The sequence below is a fragment of the Podarcis muralis genome, chromosome 11 (assembly GCF_964188315.1).
Source record: "Podarcis muralis chromosome 11, rPodMur119.hap1.1, whole genome shotgun sequence".
Lineage (NCBI taxonomy): Eukaryota > Metazoa > Chordata > Lepidosauria > Squamata > Lacertidae > Podarcis > Podarcis muralis.
Genome location: NC_135665.1, coordinates 65,937,813 through 65,955,474, shown reverse-complemented (window position 1 = coordinate 65,955,474; position 17,662 = coordinate 65,937,813). Strand labels below are relative to the sequence as shown.

Below are 17,662 nucleotides of genomic sequence, written 5' to 3'. Positions count from 1 at the left end.
ACAGTCTGCTTGGGGAAGAGGCCTGCTGCTCACTGGCAACCCTGCTGTGCCTCTCTCCTTGGTGCCATCCAGTGGGCCACATCCTGAGTGCTCTCTGCTATAGGACCTGCCATCCACTCCCACCCAGGTTTTCTAGCCATGGTGGGGAATATCTATTGGTGTGAGCTAGCCTTGAACTCGAGGTTGGAGTGGACAAGAAGCGCCCAGTGAAAGTGTTGATGCACCGTCACAAAAGGGAAACGGGCTTCAGTCCCTGTTGGCTCAGCTGGAGGTGAAGGGAGAGGTTCAGGGACACAAGAACTTCGCAGAGTGCTGAGCTGCCTGTTGTCGCTGTTCTCAGGACGTCTTCTTGACTTCAGTATCTCTGAGCCCCTCTCCTGCACTACCTTTCCATCCTACTAGGAAATTTAGAAATGCCACACCACAAACAGCCACTAAAGCAATCGGGCCACAAAGTTAAATGCAAGCTCGATCATTGAACCCAGTTTCAGTACATGGGTAGAATAAGGGGGACCTTTGATAAGCAAAAGGGACGCGGGTGGCGCTGTGGGTTAAACCACAGAGCCTAGGACTTGCAGATAAGAAGGTCGGCGGTTCGAATCCCCGTGATGGGGTGAGCTCCCGTTGCTCGGTCCCTGCTCCTGCCAACCTAGCAGTTCAAAAGCACGTCAAGTGCAAGTAGATAAATAGGTAACACTCCAGCAGGAAGGTGAACGGCGTTTCCGTGCGCTGCTCTGGTTCGCCAGAAGTGGCTTAGTCCTGCTGGCCACATTACCTGGAAGCTGTACGCCGGTTCCCTCGGCCAAGAAAGCGAGATGAGCGCCGCAACCCCAGAGTCGGCCACGACTGGACCTAATGGTCAGGGGTCCCTTTACCTTTTTTGATGAGCAAATCATCCCTGCTGCATTTGTGCTTGTCCAAAACTGCCCACTGCGGAAGGAGAAGTGGCAGGAAGAAGATCTCTGGTCACTCGGAGGGATCCCAGGTCCTGGGTAAAGAGCAGCTTCCGGGATATGAACATGGAGGACCAACATGACACAAACCTGCTGCTGTCGGGTTATTTCTTTGCTGCAGCTATATCCCACCTCCCCCCCAGGTTGCTCAAGGTGGCCCACAAATCCCCCCCCCCTTTTATCCTAATAGCAACAACCTGGGGGAAGATGCTGCAGAGCTGCAAAAGGTGCGGAAAAGGGCGAGGGAAATACTGCAGAGGCTGGAGTGTCCTCCCATGTGGGAGAGCTTAAAAAGGTGTGCTTGTTTTTTAACTCTCCCACAGAGGGTGAGTCAGGGGCCACATGGCAGGGGCCACCTCCCGGCGCAGGAGCAGCCTGGCTCTTCCCGGCCGCGCGGGGGCGCCCTCCTGCCGCTCTGGCCCGCCTCTCGCTGGCCTCCGCTTCCGCCCTTTCCCGGAAGGGAGGCGGAAGGGCCGCCCTGGATCTCCCTCCCCGCTCCCACGCGCACCTGGCCGCCAGGTGGGGCCGCCGCAGCCCCGAACGGGCCTCCGGGGGGCCAGGCGGACGAGGAAGAGGAGGGCCCAGTCCGAGGAAGGGCGCGGCGGCGGAGTCTGCCCCCCTCAGCAGGCAGGCAGGTGGGGGCCCCCTCCCTCCCTCCCTTCTTCCGTGGGTCCCGGTTCTGGGGGTGGGCAGAGGGGTGACCCCCCCCCAGGCCCAGCCTCTCCCCCCTCGGGCCCAGGGCTGCCTGCCGGGGTCCCTTGGCCAAAGGATTCCCGGGGGGGGGGGCCCTTTCGCCTGTTTCTCCCGCCCTGGCCTTCCTCCGGGGGGGGGGGTCTTCTCGCCCTGGAGGGCTTTGCCCTGGCAGCGACACCCGCAGCCCGGCGGAGGCAGCTGGGAGGGGCAGCCCAAGGTCACCCCGCCGGCCCGGGGAGGGAGGGAGGGAGCCCCGGTCCCTCGCCCGCCCGGCGCCCCCAAACTCGGCTCTCCAGGTGTTTTGGGACTACAATTCCCAGCATCCCCGACCCCTGGTCCTGTTAGCTAGGGATGATGGGAGTTGTAGTCCCAAAACAGCTGGCGGGCCGAGTTTGGGGGGGGGGGGCTGCCTTTGGCCGTTGATGTAGAGCAGGCACGTCCAACTCTCTAGAGACTGCGATCTACTCCCAGTATAATAAAACAGGCAGTGATCTACCCATTGGCATTGCCCATATTTGCTGAGCTGTTTTTTAGGAGGGAGAGAGTTGTTGAACTTTTCTTATGGGGAAAGGCCACAGTTGTTGAACTTTTTTTTAGGAACAATTGCCAAGAGGTGTTGAGCTCTTTTAGTGGGGAGTAACCTCACTTCTTCGGGACGCAGGTGGCGCTGTGGGTTAAAGCCTCAGCACCTAGGACTTGCCGATCGAATGGTCGGCGGTTCGAATCCCCGCGGCGGGGTGCGCTCCCGTTGCTCGGTCCCAGCGCCTGCCAACCTAGCAGTTCGAAAGCACCTTCGGGTGCAAGTAGATAAATAGGGACCGCTTTCTAGCGGGAAGGTAAACGGTGTTCCGTGTGCGGCTCTGGCTCGCCAGAGCAGCGATGTCACGCTGGCCACGTGACCCGGAAGTGTCTGCGGACAGCACTGGCTCCCGGCCTATAGAGTGAGATGAGCGCACAACCCTAGAGTCTGGCAAGACTGGCCCGTACGGGCAGGGGTACCTTTACCTTTACCTTTAACCTCACTTCTTCAGCTTTTGGGGAGAAAGATTGAACAGAGCAGTTGAGCTTTTTTGGCAAAGGATTGCATAAAATCCTTTGATCGACTTGGAGCACCCCATCCATCTACATCTCAATCGCAGTTGACCTTGCTGCGATTGCTGGCGTAGAGCAATGCATCATTTATCTCATGTTTCACCCAGGCGATGGTTTGTGTTATATTACGTCTTACGCAGGCCATACTGCTTGTTGCTACGAAAACACCGGTGAGACCGGTAGACTTTGAGCACCCAAGGGGTGTGAGGGGCACCCACTGCTCACCGGTCCTTTCTCCCTCCCCTCCCCGCAGGATGCAGAGAGTACCAGTGCTGCTCTTCCTCGCCTGGACCTGCTTCCTCTTCTTCTCGGCCATCGGACTCTTCACCAGCGGCTTCCTGCTCATGCGCGTGGAGCTGGCCAACCGCAGCAGCTGCTCGGACCCCCTAGCTGCCTCCCTGCCAGGGCCCAGGGCCCCCCTCGGCTCCTGCTGGCTGCCAAGGCGCTTCCCCAAAGCCGTGCTCGTCATCATCGACGCCCTCAAGTTTGAGTTTGCCCAGTACGACCCCTCCAGGCGGGAGCCGCGGCCTTATGAGAACAAGCTGGGCTTCCTGCACGAGCTGGCCAGTCTGCAGCCCCTGCATGCCCGCCTCTTCCGCTTCCGGGCCGACCCTCCCACCACCACCATGCAGCGCATCAAGGGCATCACCACCGGCTCCCTGCCCACCTTCATTGACGCAGGCAGCAACTTCGCCTCCTACGCCATCCAGGAGGACAACTTGGTCTGGCAGCTGGCGCAGAACGGTGGGTGCCTCCAGAAGCGGGCAGTGAGGGCAGGCTCTTTGCAGAATGTCTTGCCTCTCTTATTCTAGCTGTTGTGGACTAAGGGCTTTCTTCGTCTTCATTTCTTCCTTCCTTTTCCTCAGATGCACTCTTCTCCCTATTCTTTTATTTTCTCTCGGGACTTAGCCTGTAAGTGCTAGTGACAAAATGGTTCCCTTTATGTTTCTGGTGTAGACTTGCATCATGTGCTGCTTCCTTGTAGGTTATGACTTGGGAGTTGAGAGCGGGCAGATTTATGTTTGAGGTTGGGAAGAAGCGTCTGGCAAGTTCAGATTGGCTCCACTTCGGATAGGGTTGCTTTGACATGTGGAACGTGAGAGCCAGGGCCCTGGTCTCTGTGGTGTATATTTGTGATTTGGAGGCAGTAGCCGGATCTGGGAGTAGGCCAACCATCCTTCTAGGCTGGGCATATGACTTCATGGCATGTCATCCAGGCTTCTCAATTGCCACTTGCCTGGCTGCCTGTGGTGAGGGGAAATGGCCTCCAAAGCAGCTAGGCGGGGATGTTGTACAAAAGCAACTTGTTCCCTGTTATGTTTCAGACTGACAGGTTACTCTGAAAAGGCTACTGCAGAAACGCGTGGGAAAATAAATTAGTGCAAAACTGACAGTGAACTAATTCTTGATGTGGTCTTATATATTCTGGGGACTTTTGCCTTTGTGGCTTGAAGAAAAGTTCAGACAGGGACCTCTTTTGTGGCTACATACACTGAGCACCAGCTCAAATCAGCAGGGAGAACTCAAGAGGTTGCGGGGGTCTGACTGTGCTGCATTTGCTACCCTACCAAGGCAGAATGTGGGTGTGAAATGTGTGTAACGGTGTCGGTCATTGTTGATTGTTTGTTTAACACATTTATAAATAGCTTAATATTTTTAAAAGAAATTTCTTAAGTGATGTACAATATAGAAACTATAAACAATATGCTTGCTGAAGCTGCCTCAACACCTCAAGGAAAGCAGACTGTGGCTTTCAGTTCTTCCCATATGTATTTTTTTTTAGAAAACTCAAACTCTTGTCAGGTGGAAACTGCACCACTGTGTTATCGGCTCAAAGGGGCTGATCTGTAGTGACTGTGATGCTGTTTCCCTGAGCTGGAGGAGAGCTGTGTGCATATCCCTCTTGGCCTTGAAGGTTCTGGTTGGGTGGCTCTGAGGATGGATTTCCTGAGCTCTCTAGAAAGGAACCAAGAGAAGCAGAGCCTGGAGCTCCTGGGCTCCACTGACTAGGTTTTGGCTCTCTAACTTGGTGACCTGCCCATTTCTGTGCTCTAAACACCCCTCTCTCATTCTCGCCCCCTTGCAGGGAAAAGAGTGGTGTTCATGGGGGACGACACCTGGGACGGGCTCTTCCCCCAGGCCTTCCACCGCTCGTACTTCTTCCCTTCGTTCAACGTGAAGGATCTTCACACTGTAGATGATGGAATCCTGCAGCATTTGTATGAGACAGGTGAGCCGCTGTCCCGGGCCTGAGTTCTTGGCTCCCTTTTCATGCCAGGTTGCTGGAGGAAACAGGCGGAGCAGGCAGGGCCGCTTTGCAGCCGGGCGAGAGGCCTGCTGGGAGTGGCCTGCCCTCCGTCTGCCCTACACGTTCTCCGTCCATAACCTTGAAGGGTGATGTGACCTTGGAGGCTCCAGGCTCTGGTGTGGCTCGAGTCCCCTTGTGCCAGCCAGAATCCTTGAGGGAGATAAATTCTAAAGTGAATTGTTAAAGAGTTCTTCAAAATTGGTTTTTGCAAAAGGGGGAACACTGAACAATTAAAAGTCTGTTTTGAATGGGAAAACGCTTGTTTCAAAATGGATTGCCTTGTCTTGAATTTATGTCAGCTTTAAAAAGGGAAGTACGCTGCCTCCTCGGATTTTGTTTTTGAAATGACTTGTTTTGCACTAAGCAGGGCTCTGCAAATTGCATGAATGGAATTTCTTCACCCACAATGGAATCCTTTCCTTGTGGATGTTTTTCCAATGAGAAGCCACTCATGCTCCGCCAGCCTTTGTCCCCCCTGCCCTCTGCTGGCAGCAAAGTCTAAAAAGTCTGCTGGCTTTTTGCCTGCCTCTCATTGTCTCCTCCCTGTGTCTTCAAGGCCTGGCCCTGAGCACATCTGAAGGTGTGCATTGAAGGGGGAGGGGGAGAAATCTGCTCCTGCTCTTCCTCTCAGCCCTCAGTAAAGTTCACCAGAGAAGAAAGAAACATTGGCTGCCTCTCAGAGCGGAAGGGGCAAGTCTTCATGCTTCTCCTCCTCTCTCTCCCTTTCTCTGTGGTGGCACAGTCGATGGTGGCGAGTGGGAGTTGCTGATTGCCCACTTCTTGGGCGTGGATCACTGTGGCCATAAGCATGGACCAGACCATCCCGAAATGGCCAAGAAGCTCTCGCAGATGAACGACATGCTCAGGTGAGCTGGTTTCTCGGGTCATGTGGGTGCCCCTGGCTTCTCAGCACCAGCCCATTGTGTGCCAAGGACTGAAGCAGGATGAGCAGCAGCTGGGCCTTCCAGAGGAACGTGGATTGTGCTGGCCAGCGCTGGGAGGGGCAGAAGTGGGAGTTCTCCTGCTTGTTTCATTCTCCTTCCTCTGCTTTGGGCTCCAGCTGCTTGGGGACCTCAAAGGTCTTTGGACGTTTGCATTATGTTAGGGGCCCCTTTGCCAACCTGGCGCCCACTAGACATTTTGGTCCTGCTAGCATGATTCTGCTGGGAGTTGTAGTTCAGAGCACCTGGAGGGCACCAGGTTGGTGACAGCTGTGTCAATGTCCCTTTAAACATTAGCTTTTGAGGTCCATATAGAGAAGCTGTTTCGAGAGTGCTCTTGGATGAGCCTCTGATTCAGACCCGGAAGGACCCCCTGGAGGCAGTTTGAACTGGAGCCACTTGGCCAAGGCTGCCCCAACCAGGATTTGAGCCTTGGCCCTCCCAGGAAGGGAAGCAGCTGGCCTTGAGCCCCAGGACCTGCACCCTGGAAGTTAAGTTGGTTTGCTGCAGGAGAGGATCGCAGGCTGTGAGTCAGAAAGTCCCCCGCCAAACCTGCATTTGGGCTCAGGCGCCCCTGAAGGTCCTGCCTAAACAACATGGCTGGCGCCCACCCACTTTGCCCTGGGGGGCATCCGCTGGCACAGGGAGGCGGCTGAAGTCCCGTGTTGTTGATGGACAGGTCACTGGTTGACCACCTGGCGAATGACACGCTGCTCCTGGTAGCAGGGGACCACGGCATGACGGGGACCGGGGACCACGGAGGGGACAGCGAAGAGGAGGTCAACGCAGCCCTCTTTGTGTACAGCAAAGCCCAGCTGTTCCAGAGCCACCCACCTCAGGTAAGCCAGGTGCAGGCAGGCGCTCTCTCTCTCTCTGTTGGGATCTTTCCCTTCCCACCTTTTGCATCTGGTCAGCCACTGTGAGAAAGGAGGCTGGACTAGGTGGGCCATCAGCCGGACCCAGCAGCCTCTAAAATACGTTCTTAGGTGGCTGAGAGCTTGTTGCAACTGGTGCAAATAACCCCTTGGCCAGTTGCGCTTTGGAAAGGAGATTGGTGCTCTTTTTCAGGCTTGTTACCTTTTAGAGCTGAAGAGTGTGGCCATGGCTGCCTGCCAGCTTCTTTCTGGCTGGCTGGGTGGGGGAGAAGGTGGGAGGCTTTTGAGAAGGCAAAAGACTTGTGCCTCAGTGGCTTGGCTTCCGTCGTGGGTGCAGGAGCCCCAGGATCAATCCCCAGTGGCACCCCCAGGCCGGGATGGGAGAGGCTCCTACTTGCAACCCTGGAGAGCCACTGCTGCCCGTCAGTGTAGACGTAACTGAGCCAGAGGGACCCAAGGGTCTGATTCTGTACCAGGCGGCTTCCTGTGCTCCTGGTGCTGCTTGCCTGCTGTGGGTGGGTGGGGTCCTGGAGTCCCCACGAGGTGCTGTTCTCCCTGCCCTTCAGCAGCCGGACCCCTCGCTTTCTCCCTCTCTCCAGGAGCCAGAGACCGTCCCGCAGGTGAACCTGGTCCCCACGCTGGCCCTGCTGCTGGGGGTGCCGGTGCCCTACAGCAACATCGGGGAAGTGATGGCTGAGCTGTTTGCCACAGAGGGCGGCGCTGCCTCCTCGCTCCTCGCCCAGCTGGAGGCATACAGCATCAACGCCCGGCAGGTAAGAGGAGCTCGGCGGCTGGATCTTGAGGTGAAAGGCTCCTTAGAGTCCAGCCTACCCCACCCCTTGAGTGTTCCTGCGCTCAGTGACGGAGACGCTTGGCGTTGCAGGTCGACCGCTTCCTGCGCTCCTACTCGCGGGCAGCCCAGGACATCTCGGTGGAGAAGCTGCGGCGGCTCCAGGACCTCTTCTCTGCTGCCGTGGAGGAGCACAAGCAGCTCTCCGCCCAGCCGGGGGCCCCTGCTCTGCCTCACCTGGAGCACCTCCGGGGCCGCTTCCGGCGCTATCTGCAGGAGGCGAGGGCCGTCTGCGCCGAGTCCTGGGCCCGGTTCCACCCGGCCCGCATGCTGGCTGGCTGCGCCCTGCTGACGTCTTCCTGTGTGCTGTGCTACGTTGCCTCCAGGGTGGCCTCAGGCCTGAGCTTCTCCTACCGCCGCCTCCTCCTCTACCCCGTCCTCTGGGGTGTGGTGGGGGTGACCTTGCCAGGCCTGGCTCACCTCCTTGGCTGGGCCGCTGCGGACCTTGTCCTGCTCTCCTCCTGGGGAGCTGTGGCCTCCCAGTGCGGCTTCTTCTGGCACTGCTGGGCCAAGCGGCCGTGGAGGAGCCACGCGGCCAGCGCTTGTTCTCCCTCTGCGGGCACCAGCCTGAGGCAGAGGCTGCGGGCATCGGGGCTGGGCCTGCCCGGAGGCATCCTGCTGGCTCGCTGCGGCGCCATGCTCTCAGACAGCTTCGTGGTGGCCGAGGCGCAGGTGGCGCCCTTCCTGCTGGCCTCGCTGGTGCTGCTGCTGGTGCTGCGCCTGCACTGGGAGGGGCGGCTGGAGGGCGGCTCCCCCCCGGCCCTGCGGCTGCTGGGGCTGCTGGGCGTGGTCCTCGCCTGCGCCCGCCTCTCGGCGCTCTTCCGGCAGTGCCGCGAGGAGACCCCCTGCTGCCGCTCCTCGCCGCTCCTGGCCCCGCTCTCCAGCCTCCAGGACCCGGGGGCCAAGAACTCCTGCTACCTCCTCTGCCTGGCCGTGCTGGCCCTCCTGGCCTGGGGCGTGCGGCGCTGGCTGCGCCACTACGGCAACCTCAACAGCCCCAGCGCCCCGGTGCTCTTTGTGCGCTGGGGCTTCCCGCTGCTGGCCATCTGCGTGGGGGGCTACTGGGCCATCACCTCCGGGGCCGAGGAGGCCCTGGTCAAGCTGCACGCCTGGGTGCAGCTGGCCCTGGTGGCCTTCCCCCAGGGGATCTTCGGCCTGGTGCTGGTGGGGCTCCTGCTGGTCCTCTGGGACCCCGTCACCGTCTTTGTGCGCGACAGCCGGGAGCCGGCCGAGGCCCCCATCGTCTCGCCCAGCTCCCAGGCGGAGCTCCAGCACGTCATCCCCCAGCTCTACCGGCGCATGCAGCAGTCCCTGAAGAGCCGCCTGGACGAGGCCAAGTCGGGCGGCAGGGCCACGGTGGCCGCCTACGGGCTGGGCAGCGTCTACTCGGCCGCGCTCCTCATCTGCCTGGCCCTGCTGGGCTTCCTCTTCATGACGCTGCACAGCGAGCGGCTCAGCCTGGCCTTCCTGCTGCTCTTCCTTGAGGCCTTCGCGCTGCTCTGGATGCACGCCTGCGCCGTGGCGCTCTCCTCCTCGCAGGCCGGTGAGTAAGGGCACGGCCCTGGATCTCCGCTCCTCCTCAGTCAGGGCTGTCAACAGCGTCCTCTTCCAGGAAGGGCTTCGCTCTCAGGGAAATGGCAGAAGCTAAACATAGCCCAGCTGTTAAGGCATAATGGTGCCCTAGGAATCTGCAGGGGAGGTCCCCGGGAAGAGGGGAGCGGGAGGAGGCCACAGAAACTGCAAAGCAAGGCAGACTAGGACCAGGGAGACCAGGGATTTCTGCTTGCGCAATGGGACCTTTCCATTGCATTTTGCATAAATGTGCAATTTACTATCAGAATTTTGAATTTTGTCTTGTTATCTTCTTCAGTGGGGCATGCAAACAGCTATTCTGAATAACTCTCTTTAAAAGGTGGGGACGAGTTTATGGAATTGAGGGGAGGAGGGTGGTTGCCCCAAGACACTTGGGGACCTCTGGCAGGGGAGGGGGGAGTCTCGCCAGGCAAGTGGAAATCCTTGCACTGGTGGGGTGGGTTAGTTGAACGTAATTCTGGTTCCCGCTGCGGAAGCTCTGCCGCGTTGTGTCTCCAGGGGTTCCTTGCTGGCCCTGACGGTTCTCATCCTCCCACCCCAGATCCCTTCGTGGTGCCCTGGTACGCCCTCATCGCCTGGGCTCTCGCTGCCGCCCAGTTCTTCTATGCCACAGGCCACCAGCCAGTCTTCCCAGCCATCCACTGGAACGCAGCCTTTGTCGGCTTCCAGCAGGGGCATGAAACCAACCTGCTGCCGGCGCTCCTGGTTGGGGCCAACACCTTCGCCTCCCACATCCTCTTTGCAGGTGAGTCCGCTGCCTCCCGGAAAGGCCCCAAGACTCTTTCTCTGAGCTTGCCACAGCAGAGCGTGAATGGTGAAGGGGGGGGCATAATCCCCCCAGGGATTGTTTAGCACAGTGGTTTCCAAAGTGGGCGGTATTGGCGGGGGCGCTGGGGTTTCCTAAGGGGGGGGGGGCAAAGAGGTGTAAATGGCTACCTGACTTCAAAAAGCTGATATCCTTGGATCAAGCTCATCAGTTTCGTTGAATTAATTAAACTGAATAGTTTTACTTGGATTCTGAATGAATTTGCAATTAATTGTTACTGTTTTGAATTGTACTGTGTTATTTTCTTCCTGAGTGGACTGTGCAAAACACTATTCTGAATAATGCTTTTTATAGGCAGGGTAGCAGGTGCTGGGGCTGCGTTGATGGAACCAAGTGGGTGGGCCCCCGAAACAGTTTGGGAAGCACTGATTTAGAGGGATTTATCTTCTTGCCCTTTCTTTCCTCTGGGTTCCATCAGCTGGTGGTCCCCGGCATTCTCTCCAGTGACCCCTCTCTCTTCCTCCTCCTTTCCTTGAGGTAGCCGGCTGCCCTTTGCTTCTGCTTTGGCCGTTTGTCTGTGAAATGCCCACCGCCTCCAAGGGCAAGAAGTCGAAGGCAGAACCTCCAGACAGGGAGGAGCAGATGATGGAGATGAGGCTCCGGGAAGCCCCAGAGAAGTTTTCAGCAGCGCTTCTGCAGCTGGGGCTCAAGTACCTGCTTGTTCTGGGGGTTCAGGTATGTGCCTGAAACACCGGGGGAGGCCTTTTTCTGCAAGCCAGAGAGAGGAGGGAGGGAGAGGTGGCGATGGGGACTGGTGGGCTGTGCATGTGAGGATACAGTGAATGAACGCCAGGAGGTTTACCTGCAGCCTGAACTCCTTTTCTTTCCCCCATAGATTCTGGCTTGTGTCTTGGCAGCGATCATCCTCAGAAGGCACCTTATGGTCTGGAAGGTGTTTGCCCCCAAGTAAGTTGGGCAAGTGTCCTGTGGCTCTGGAGCTCAGTCCCCTCCGTGTGCTGGCAGGGAAAGGGTTGGGTGTTTCAGAGCCCAGGGCTGCCGGGCAGAGTTGCAAGGCTGGATGGGAAAAGGGTGGTCTGAGTTAGAGTTCTGTCAGCTGTAGGCTGCTCTCTCTCTCTCTCTTTTGTATTATTTTTTTATTTCAAATATACAAATAAACACATAGATAAGACACATGCATTAATAACCACTACAGAAAACAAATAATATCAGACTTAATAACTGTACATCTCTACATATATATATAAAATGAAACAAACAGAAGAAAAGGAAAAAGACAAAACAAAGACAGTGACAGAAACAACATAAGATTCTTCCATTCAATACTATTCAGAAAGAGAAAGCGCTGACCTGGCAGTTAACGGGGGCTGCAGGAATCGAGAGACGCATTGGCCGGCTTCAGGGTTTTTCCCACCTTGTGATTTTTGCATAGCACATGCACACATCATGATTCCCAATATATTGCCAGGTCAAAAATTATGAAACCAGTATCATGATAAGGACTTCAAAGCGGTTTTGGACGATATATCGCTTAGCCCTACCACCCAGCACAGAAATGAGTAGTTGACTTGCCCCTGAGTTAGGCCAGTTGCCCCTGTAGTGTCTTCACTAGCTGCCCCCCCTCTCAGTGTGCCCCTCTTCCCTCAGGGCTTAAAATTGGGGCCTCTCGCATGCAGAGCGCCTCCTGTGGAGCCTTTGCGGTACTTTCCTCACCTGGGGCTTCTGTTCTGCTTTCAGGTTCCTCTTTGAAGCGCTGGGCTTCATGGTGAGCAGCCTCTTCCTCCTGCTGGGCATCGGCCTGGTGATGCGGGTGGACTGCGCCGTCAGCCTCTGGTTCAAGCAGCTCATCCTTGCTCAGTCCAGGTAGCATGAGAGGAGGAAGAGGGACCTTCTGGCAGTGCCCCCCCCCCCCCCGCGACCGCAGAGAGAGCCTTGGGGAGATTCTCGCACTGCCCACAACTCAGTGGGCTGAGCCATCGCTCTCTGGTCTCCCCCACCTGGGTTTTCCTGCGGGGCTTGGAGCTCCATTTGCCAGTGACAGAGCGGGGGGGGGGGGGGGGAGATGAGTCTTCAGCTTGGTGGCGGTTGCCGGGTCTTTTGTTTTGCAGAAAGAGCCTTCCCACGCTCCAAAGAGACACCCTGATCTCACTTGCCACTCACAGCTTGTGGGTCGCCAGTGAATCACTGGGGAGTGGCCCTTTTGGTCTGTGAGTGTGGGGAGAGAAATGCAGAGGGAGCTGCTTTTGTTTCCAAAGAGAACACTTACGGCCGTGTGCAGCTGAGATCCAGATCCGTGGGCATCGCTCTTGCGGGTGACTTACTTGCTTCTCCTTGGTTCCTTCATGAGTCTGGAGTCTGAGCAGCTGCACGCGGGGGTGGGGGGTGGGGAAAGGCTGTGGGCACCTCTTGGGAATGGCAGAAAGGGAAATCCATGCCCTGAGCTGGAGAGGCCAGATTCTGGACCAGGAAAAAGCACCCTCCGAGCTGACTGCCAACGGATTCTTTGCCAACCCGAGGAAGGTCTTGCTTGGACTGCTCTTTGAGGACTAAATGCTGCTGCTGTTTCTAACTGGTGGCTGGTGGCACCTTCAGAAAGGCTTGATTGGTCTGTGGTTTTTGCTCAAAGCCCTGTCGGTGCAGAAAAGGTTCATTCTCCTTCAAGGACCAAGGCTGCAGCAGGAACAGAACACCCTCCTTGGTTGCAGGCACCTGGGTGGCCCCCAGCACTGGCCAGAAGTTCTTTCGGGGCCCAACGTTTTGAAGAACCTCAACTTTTTGGTGCTGAAGCCTAAGTCTCATTTCGTCGCTGAGACTAGGTTCTGTTTTGAGTTCCAGATTTCTGAATCTGGCCTTTTGAAAAAGAAAAAATTGGAGTTCCAGTTCTCCACAAGGTGAAATTTGGCATGGCCGCTTGGCAGCCTCTGGCTGGGTGTTCTGGTAGTTTCCTGCGCTGGCTTTGCAACAAAGGAAGCTGCTCAGTCCATCCCAGGCAGTGTTGTCTGCTCAGACAGACACGCTTTCCCGGCCTCAGGTAGATCATCCTTCCTCGTCACTTCTGCCCGAGTCTGCTACCTGAAGATCCCACACCTACTGCATGCGAAGCATGTGCCTGTCCCACTGAGCCACGGCCTGCCTCCCCGCCCCTGCTTTTATGCCTGCAGTAGTGTTCTGTGTAACTCAGTGCCACTTCCGCATGGTGCCAGAACCCACCTCCCTGCTTCTCCTCCTTTGGGGACAGACCCCTTGTTCTGGGCCTCACTGGCAGCCCAAAGGTCCCTTCCTTGAAGGGAAAGGCCTGGGAAGAGCCATTTCCAGCCACGATTAGCCTGAACCTGCTGTGTGCTCAGGAGGAGGACGCAAGAGAGGCCCTCTTTATCCTTGGCTACATCTCTTCCTCCCTTTGGGCTTGTTAGCAAAGGAGTCATCAAATGAATCTGCTCTGACTTTCTGTTTGTTGCTTCAGAATCCATGTTCTGTCAAGGACTTGGCAGGCTGGATTCCTGCTCTGCCGCTTGGTCTCCCTTGAGAAGGTTGTTGGGTCTTGCTTTGGCTAAAACAGAGATGGGTTGCCTTTCAAAGATGTGGGTTGGTGGGGCTGCCTTCAGAGGATCTGCATGGGAAGAGGGGAGTTGTGTCCAGAGTCCCATTTTGAGTTTTCTTCAATGCCTTCAAGGAGTCAGCTTTGCATTGAGCATGTGAGGCTGCTCAAGCGGGGACCACTTGGCCTGCTGGATGCTGCTTCCTTGTGATGGATGGATGGTGTAGCAGCAGCCTTAGCCCAGGGAACTCGTCACAGTGGATGTGGAATGGACAGGCGCCTGGAAGCAGCGGAGCAGTTGTACCACTGAACGCTGCAAGATTTGGCCGTGCTAAGACATCCCTGATCTTTGTTTTGCTCTGCCTTACCATACCTCGGAAAACGGAGGACGCAACTCCCAATTGTCAACACCTTCCTCTGATGTCTGTTATCATTGTCTGTTTTCTCGGCTGCTTCAGGGTATTTGAGCCACGGGAGTGACCCTAATGCTGCTACGCTTCTGTGTTCTTGTGTCATGGAAGATACATTCATTTTTATGGCAAGCTTACACAGTGCACAGGGAACGACTTCCATGAGGTGGTTGCAAAGGCTTGTGGTGGACATGCTTTATGTTGGGGCTGCTGCAGGCAAACAGGTGGGGCTGGTGGGGGGCCTGACCTTCTCCAGCCCCCTCAAACTCTATGCATTCTCTCTGGCTTTTCTTGCCCAGTAAAGCAATGCTAGCGAGACTTTCAGCCTTGCCTGCCAGCCCAGGTGTGTTGGCTGCTTCTCCCTCTCTACACAGAATTGGTGCCTTAAAAAGCCTCATTAGCTGAAGCTTCCCTGAGACCTGGGATCTGGTCCTGAGAACCTGAGAGGCCAAGCCAGTACATTTTTCTGCCCCAAACTCGGCACAATCCAAGAGGTTTCTTCCTGGCATCTCTTGCCGTTTTGCAGATGTCTGGGGCTTAGCTTCAAATTTCACATGCCTGCTTCCTTGCAACCCCTGATCAGTCAGTATTCTTAAGTGTCCCCTAAGTAGCCCCAGCCGCCCAGTTTGTCTGCTCTGAGCACTTGCTCTGAAGTTTAGTACCCACCATTTCCATGCAGGGGCAGATCCAGGCTCATTAAACATGAATTACTGCTCTCGTCAGCATCCTTCTCCATCCATGATTTCACAGCTGTTTGGTTTGAAATTACTCAAGGTTAGCACTGTTGGCTTTTGCTTAAAAAGAACAGAAGTCGTACAAAGAGTTTCAGTGGTTACTCGTTACGATACACTACCTCCAGGATTGGGGCAGTAAATGCCTCTGAATGCCACTTGCTGGGGCATCACAATAGGCAAGGGCTCTAGATGGGCTCCCTTTGGCCTGATCTGGCGGCCAGGTTTTCCTTACATTGCACTGAAAGAGCCAGAATTTCTACAGGTGATGGCTTGCTTCATCTACTGTTAGAGGGAACTGTGAGCTGCAAGTTGGAGGAACCAGCTGATGAGATCTTGGCACCCAGTCTCCTAAGGGGCAGTTGCTTTTACTATGAAGTAGTATGTCAGAAAATCTGGGCTTCAAAATCCGAAGTGCTGCTTTTCAAATGGGAAGGAATTACGTTCAGACATTTGAAACCATCCGTGAGGGCCTGTGTTCTTTCTTGGGCTATAAAAGCAAAAGAGAAATACTTATGTGTTTTTATATCCTGGATTTTCTGATGTTTGTTTCATAGTATATAGATAATTCTCCCTTAGAGGACCTGGGGGCTTTCTACCTGCAGTTCTGCTGCTACATGCCACAATACTTGTTCCTTCTCTGTAAAATGCTCTGGTGTATTCTAGTGTTAAGGAAGCACCCACAAATAAATAGCCAGCCCTGTGGGTTTTGTCCTCCCCACAGATATGTACAAATCTCACTTAGCAGGTTGCCAGGAGCTTCTGTGGCTCAGACCAGGGACATCTCTCGTTCTGAGCTGGAGGTGGGCTTATTCCTGCCCATCCTGCACATGGTCACTTTACTTATAGATTCCTAGCAGGAGCCATCCATACTAGAGTTCTCAGATCTGGAAGGGTAGCAGAAGACTGAGAGTAGTTACAGACCCTCCAGTGCCTTTATTTGGCCCGTTCCTGCCTCTGAGGGAGACCAGGCCACGGTCCGTAGTCTCTCCCCGCTGGAACCATTATTGCCTTGGGCAAGTGTTTTCACCTTATGTGCCTCTCTATCCTGACGTGCAAAACTGGGTGTACCCTGGCCTACCTCTTAGGGTATGTTTTATGGGAAGACCAAGGAAAGGAGTGGCTTTGCATAGAATAACTCTGCAGCTTCTTTTTTGTTTCTGCAATATGAAACCAAAACCCACGAGCAAGTAGTTCTGAGTTGGTCCTTTTATGCTGAATAGTCATCCTGTTAGCTTCCTTGGGGGAGGGTCAAAAGCAGGTGTTGGAAGTGCTTTTTTTAAGAAAAGGGTTTTCGGTGCACAAGGTTGAAAGGGGAGACATGTGCCAGGGCTGGCTCTAAAACTGCTGTAAATAAAATGTCTGATCCCAAACGATGGAAAGTTGCCTCTTTGTTGAAATAAACAAAGATCTGTACCTGGGTGGGGAGGAAGGAAGGAAGTGTATGCATTCTAGTGATGAAAGAGGGGCCGATGAATGGGGGGGGGCTGCAAGTGAGCCTGAGACTAAACCGTGTTGGAGAATGGGGTGCTCAGGGGCCAAAGGAAGGAACCTGCTGGGGTGGGAAAGGCAGTAAGTTTTATTTGCCCCCCCCCCCCCGGAGTCTGCAACAACTGTATTATTCCTTGTAAGTCAAGGCCCCTCTCAAAGTGGGCAGTGCCATCTTCTGCCAGCGTTCCGTTTTTGCAACCAGCTCCGAACCTTGTTGCTCCTGCAGTCCTTAGTTTAGGGTGGGTTGCCTGACCAGTCAGTAGCTGGACTCTGGCTCCTGCCATCTTCTAATTGTTGCCAATGCTGGATGCCCTAAAAAGGGAAGGCCACGCTTCCCACTCCTGCTGTGGGCGGTGTGTGGTGCTGCAGGTGACCACATCAAGAGTGGGGTAGATCCCTCCCAAACTTAGGCCTGAAATATCTGAAAGATCACCTCCTTCTCTGCAGACACCCTCTTGGCCGTTCAGATAAACCAAGAGGGCAACCTTGGCAGTTCCACCATCCTGAGGAGTTCAGGGAGTGGCAGCTTCTAAGCTGCAGGATCCCCACAGAGGTCCATCTTGCACCTTCATTGTATGGTTTCTGTTGCCTGAGGAAGATGTACCACTTTAGCCTGGCCTTGACACCTGTACATAGAGATATCTCACCCTCTTCTCTTGACTGTAATTGGTTTGATCTGATTTAATTTGTTTCTATATTGCTGCAACCAGCCCTTGGACTTCATGGTGAAGGTGGGTAAGAAATTATGTCCTTGGTATGTGTGTAAAACTGTAGGGGCTGGGGAAACCAGATGTGTGGGGTAATAATAATAATAATAAGGAAAGCCCTGCTGCCTCAGAACAAAGCAACATGTGGGGAGAGCTCCACTGCTGCTTGCAGATCCTGCTTGTGGGATTCCCATAATGGGCATCTGGTTGGCTGCTGGGAGAAGAGGATTCTGAGCTAAGCAGGTTCCCGTTGGCCTGATTCTGCTTCAGGGTTCTTCCGGTGGTCTCACAGCAGATATGGGACTGAGAACATTGGAAAAGTCCTGAAGCTGCGTCAGGCCAAAGGGAGCCTGCTTAGCCCAGAATCCTCTTCTCAGAGTGGCCAGCTTCTATGTGAGGATCTTTCTGTGCTGTTTAGTTTGAGCTGGGACTCGTCAACAGGATATTTCTTAGAAAGGTGAGGGAGTTTTGCTTAATGCTGATCTCTCTTCATCCTGCCTCCGAGTTTCTGGCTTAGAACCTCCACCAAAAAATCTGCATTTCCCTGCTGTTTGTTCAGCACCTGGACTGGCAGCAGCTCTCTGGGGGACATTTCTCCCATTCCTGCAAGCTGAGGTGCGAGTGTCGGACTGCTGGGACCCGGGAGGCCAGGGTTCAAATCCTGCCACTTGGCCATGGAGCTCACTTGGGCCAGCC

At 55.3% G+C, this 17,662-nt stretch overlaps 1 protein-coding gene across 2 annotated transcripts; it reads left to right on the top strand.

The window, feature by feature from the left end:
• The first annotated feature begins 1,399 nt into the window (after nt 1-1,399).
• PIGO (phosphatidylinositol glycan anchor biosynthesis class O) lies at nt 1,400-16,150 on the top strand. Of its 2 annotated transcripts, none has more exons than XM_028748377.2 (11): nt 1,400-1,584; nt 2,992-3,482; nt 4,825-4,968; nt 5,789-5,912; nt 6,667-6,826; nt 7,462-7,635; nt 7,746-9,255; nt 9,847-10,050; nt 10,613-10,806; nt 10,967-11,037; nt 11,827-16,150. In XM_028748377.2, exons 2-11 carry the CDS (start codon nt 2,993-2,995, stop codon nt 11,954-11,956), a joined length of 3,201 nt encoding a protein of 1,066 aa, XP_028604210.2. In that variant the 5' UTR covers nt 1,400-1,584; nt 2,992; the 3' UTR covers nt 11,957-16,150. The 2 variants fall into 2 exon arrangements, with proteins under 2 accessions (XP_028604210.2, XP_028604211.2); XM_028748378.2 differs by having other exon boundaries at nt 1,400-1,588.
• The last annotated feature ends 1,512 nt before the right edge of the window (nt 16,151-17,662 follow it).

Excerpts from the sequence above, each read along its gene's own strand:
- PIGO (XM_028748377.2), top strand. The coding sequence starts at position 2,993 with ATGCAGAGAGTACCAGTGCTGCTCTTCCTCGCCTGGACCTGCTTCCTC. Across the intron at positions 3,483-4,824 it reads CTGGCAGCTGGCGCAGAACG|GGAAAAGAGTGGTGTTCATG; the intron begins GTGGGTGCCTCC and ends GCCCCCTTGCAG. Across the intron at positions 5,913-6,666 it reads CAGATGAACGACATGCTCAG|GTCACTGGTTGACCACCTGG; the intron begins GTGAGCTGGTTT and ends GTTGATGGACAG.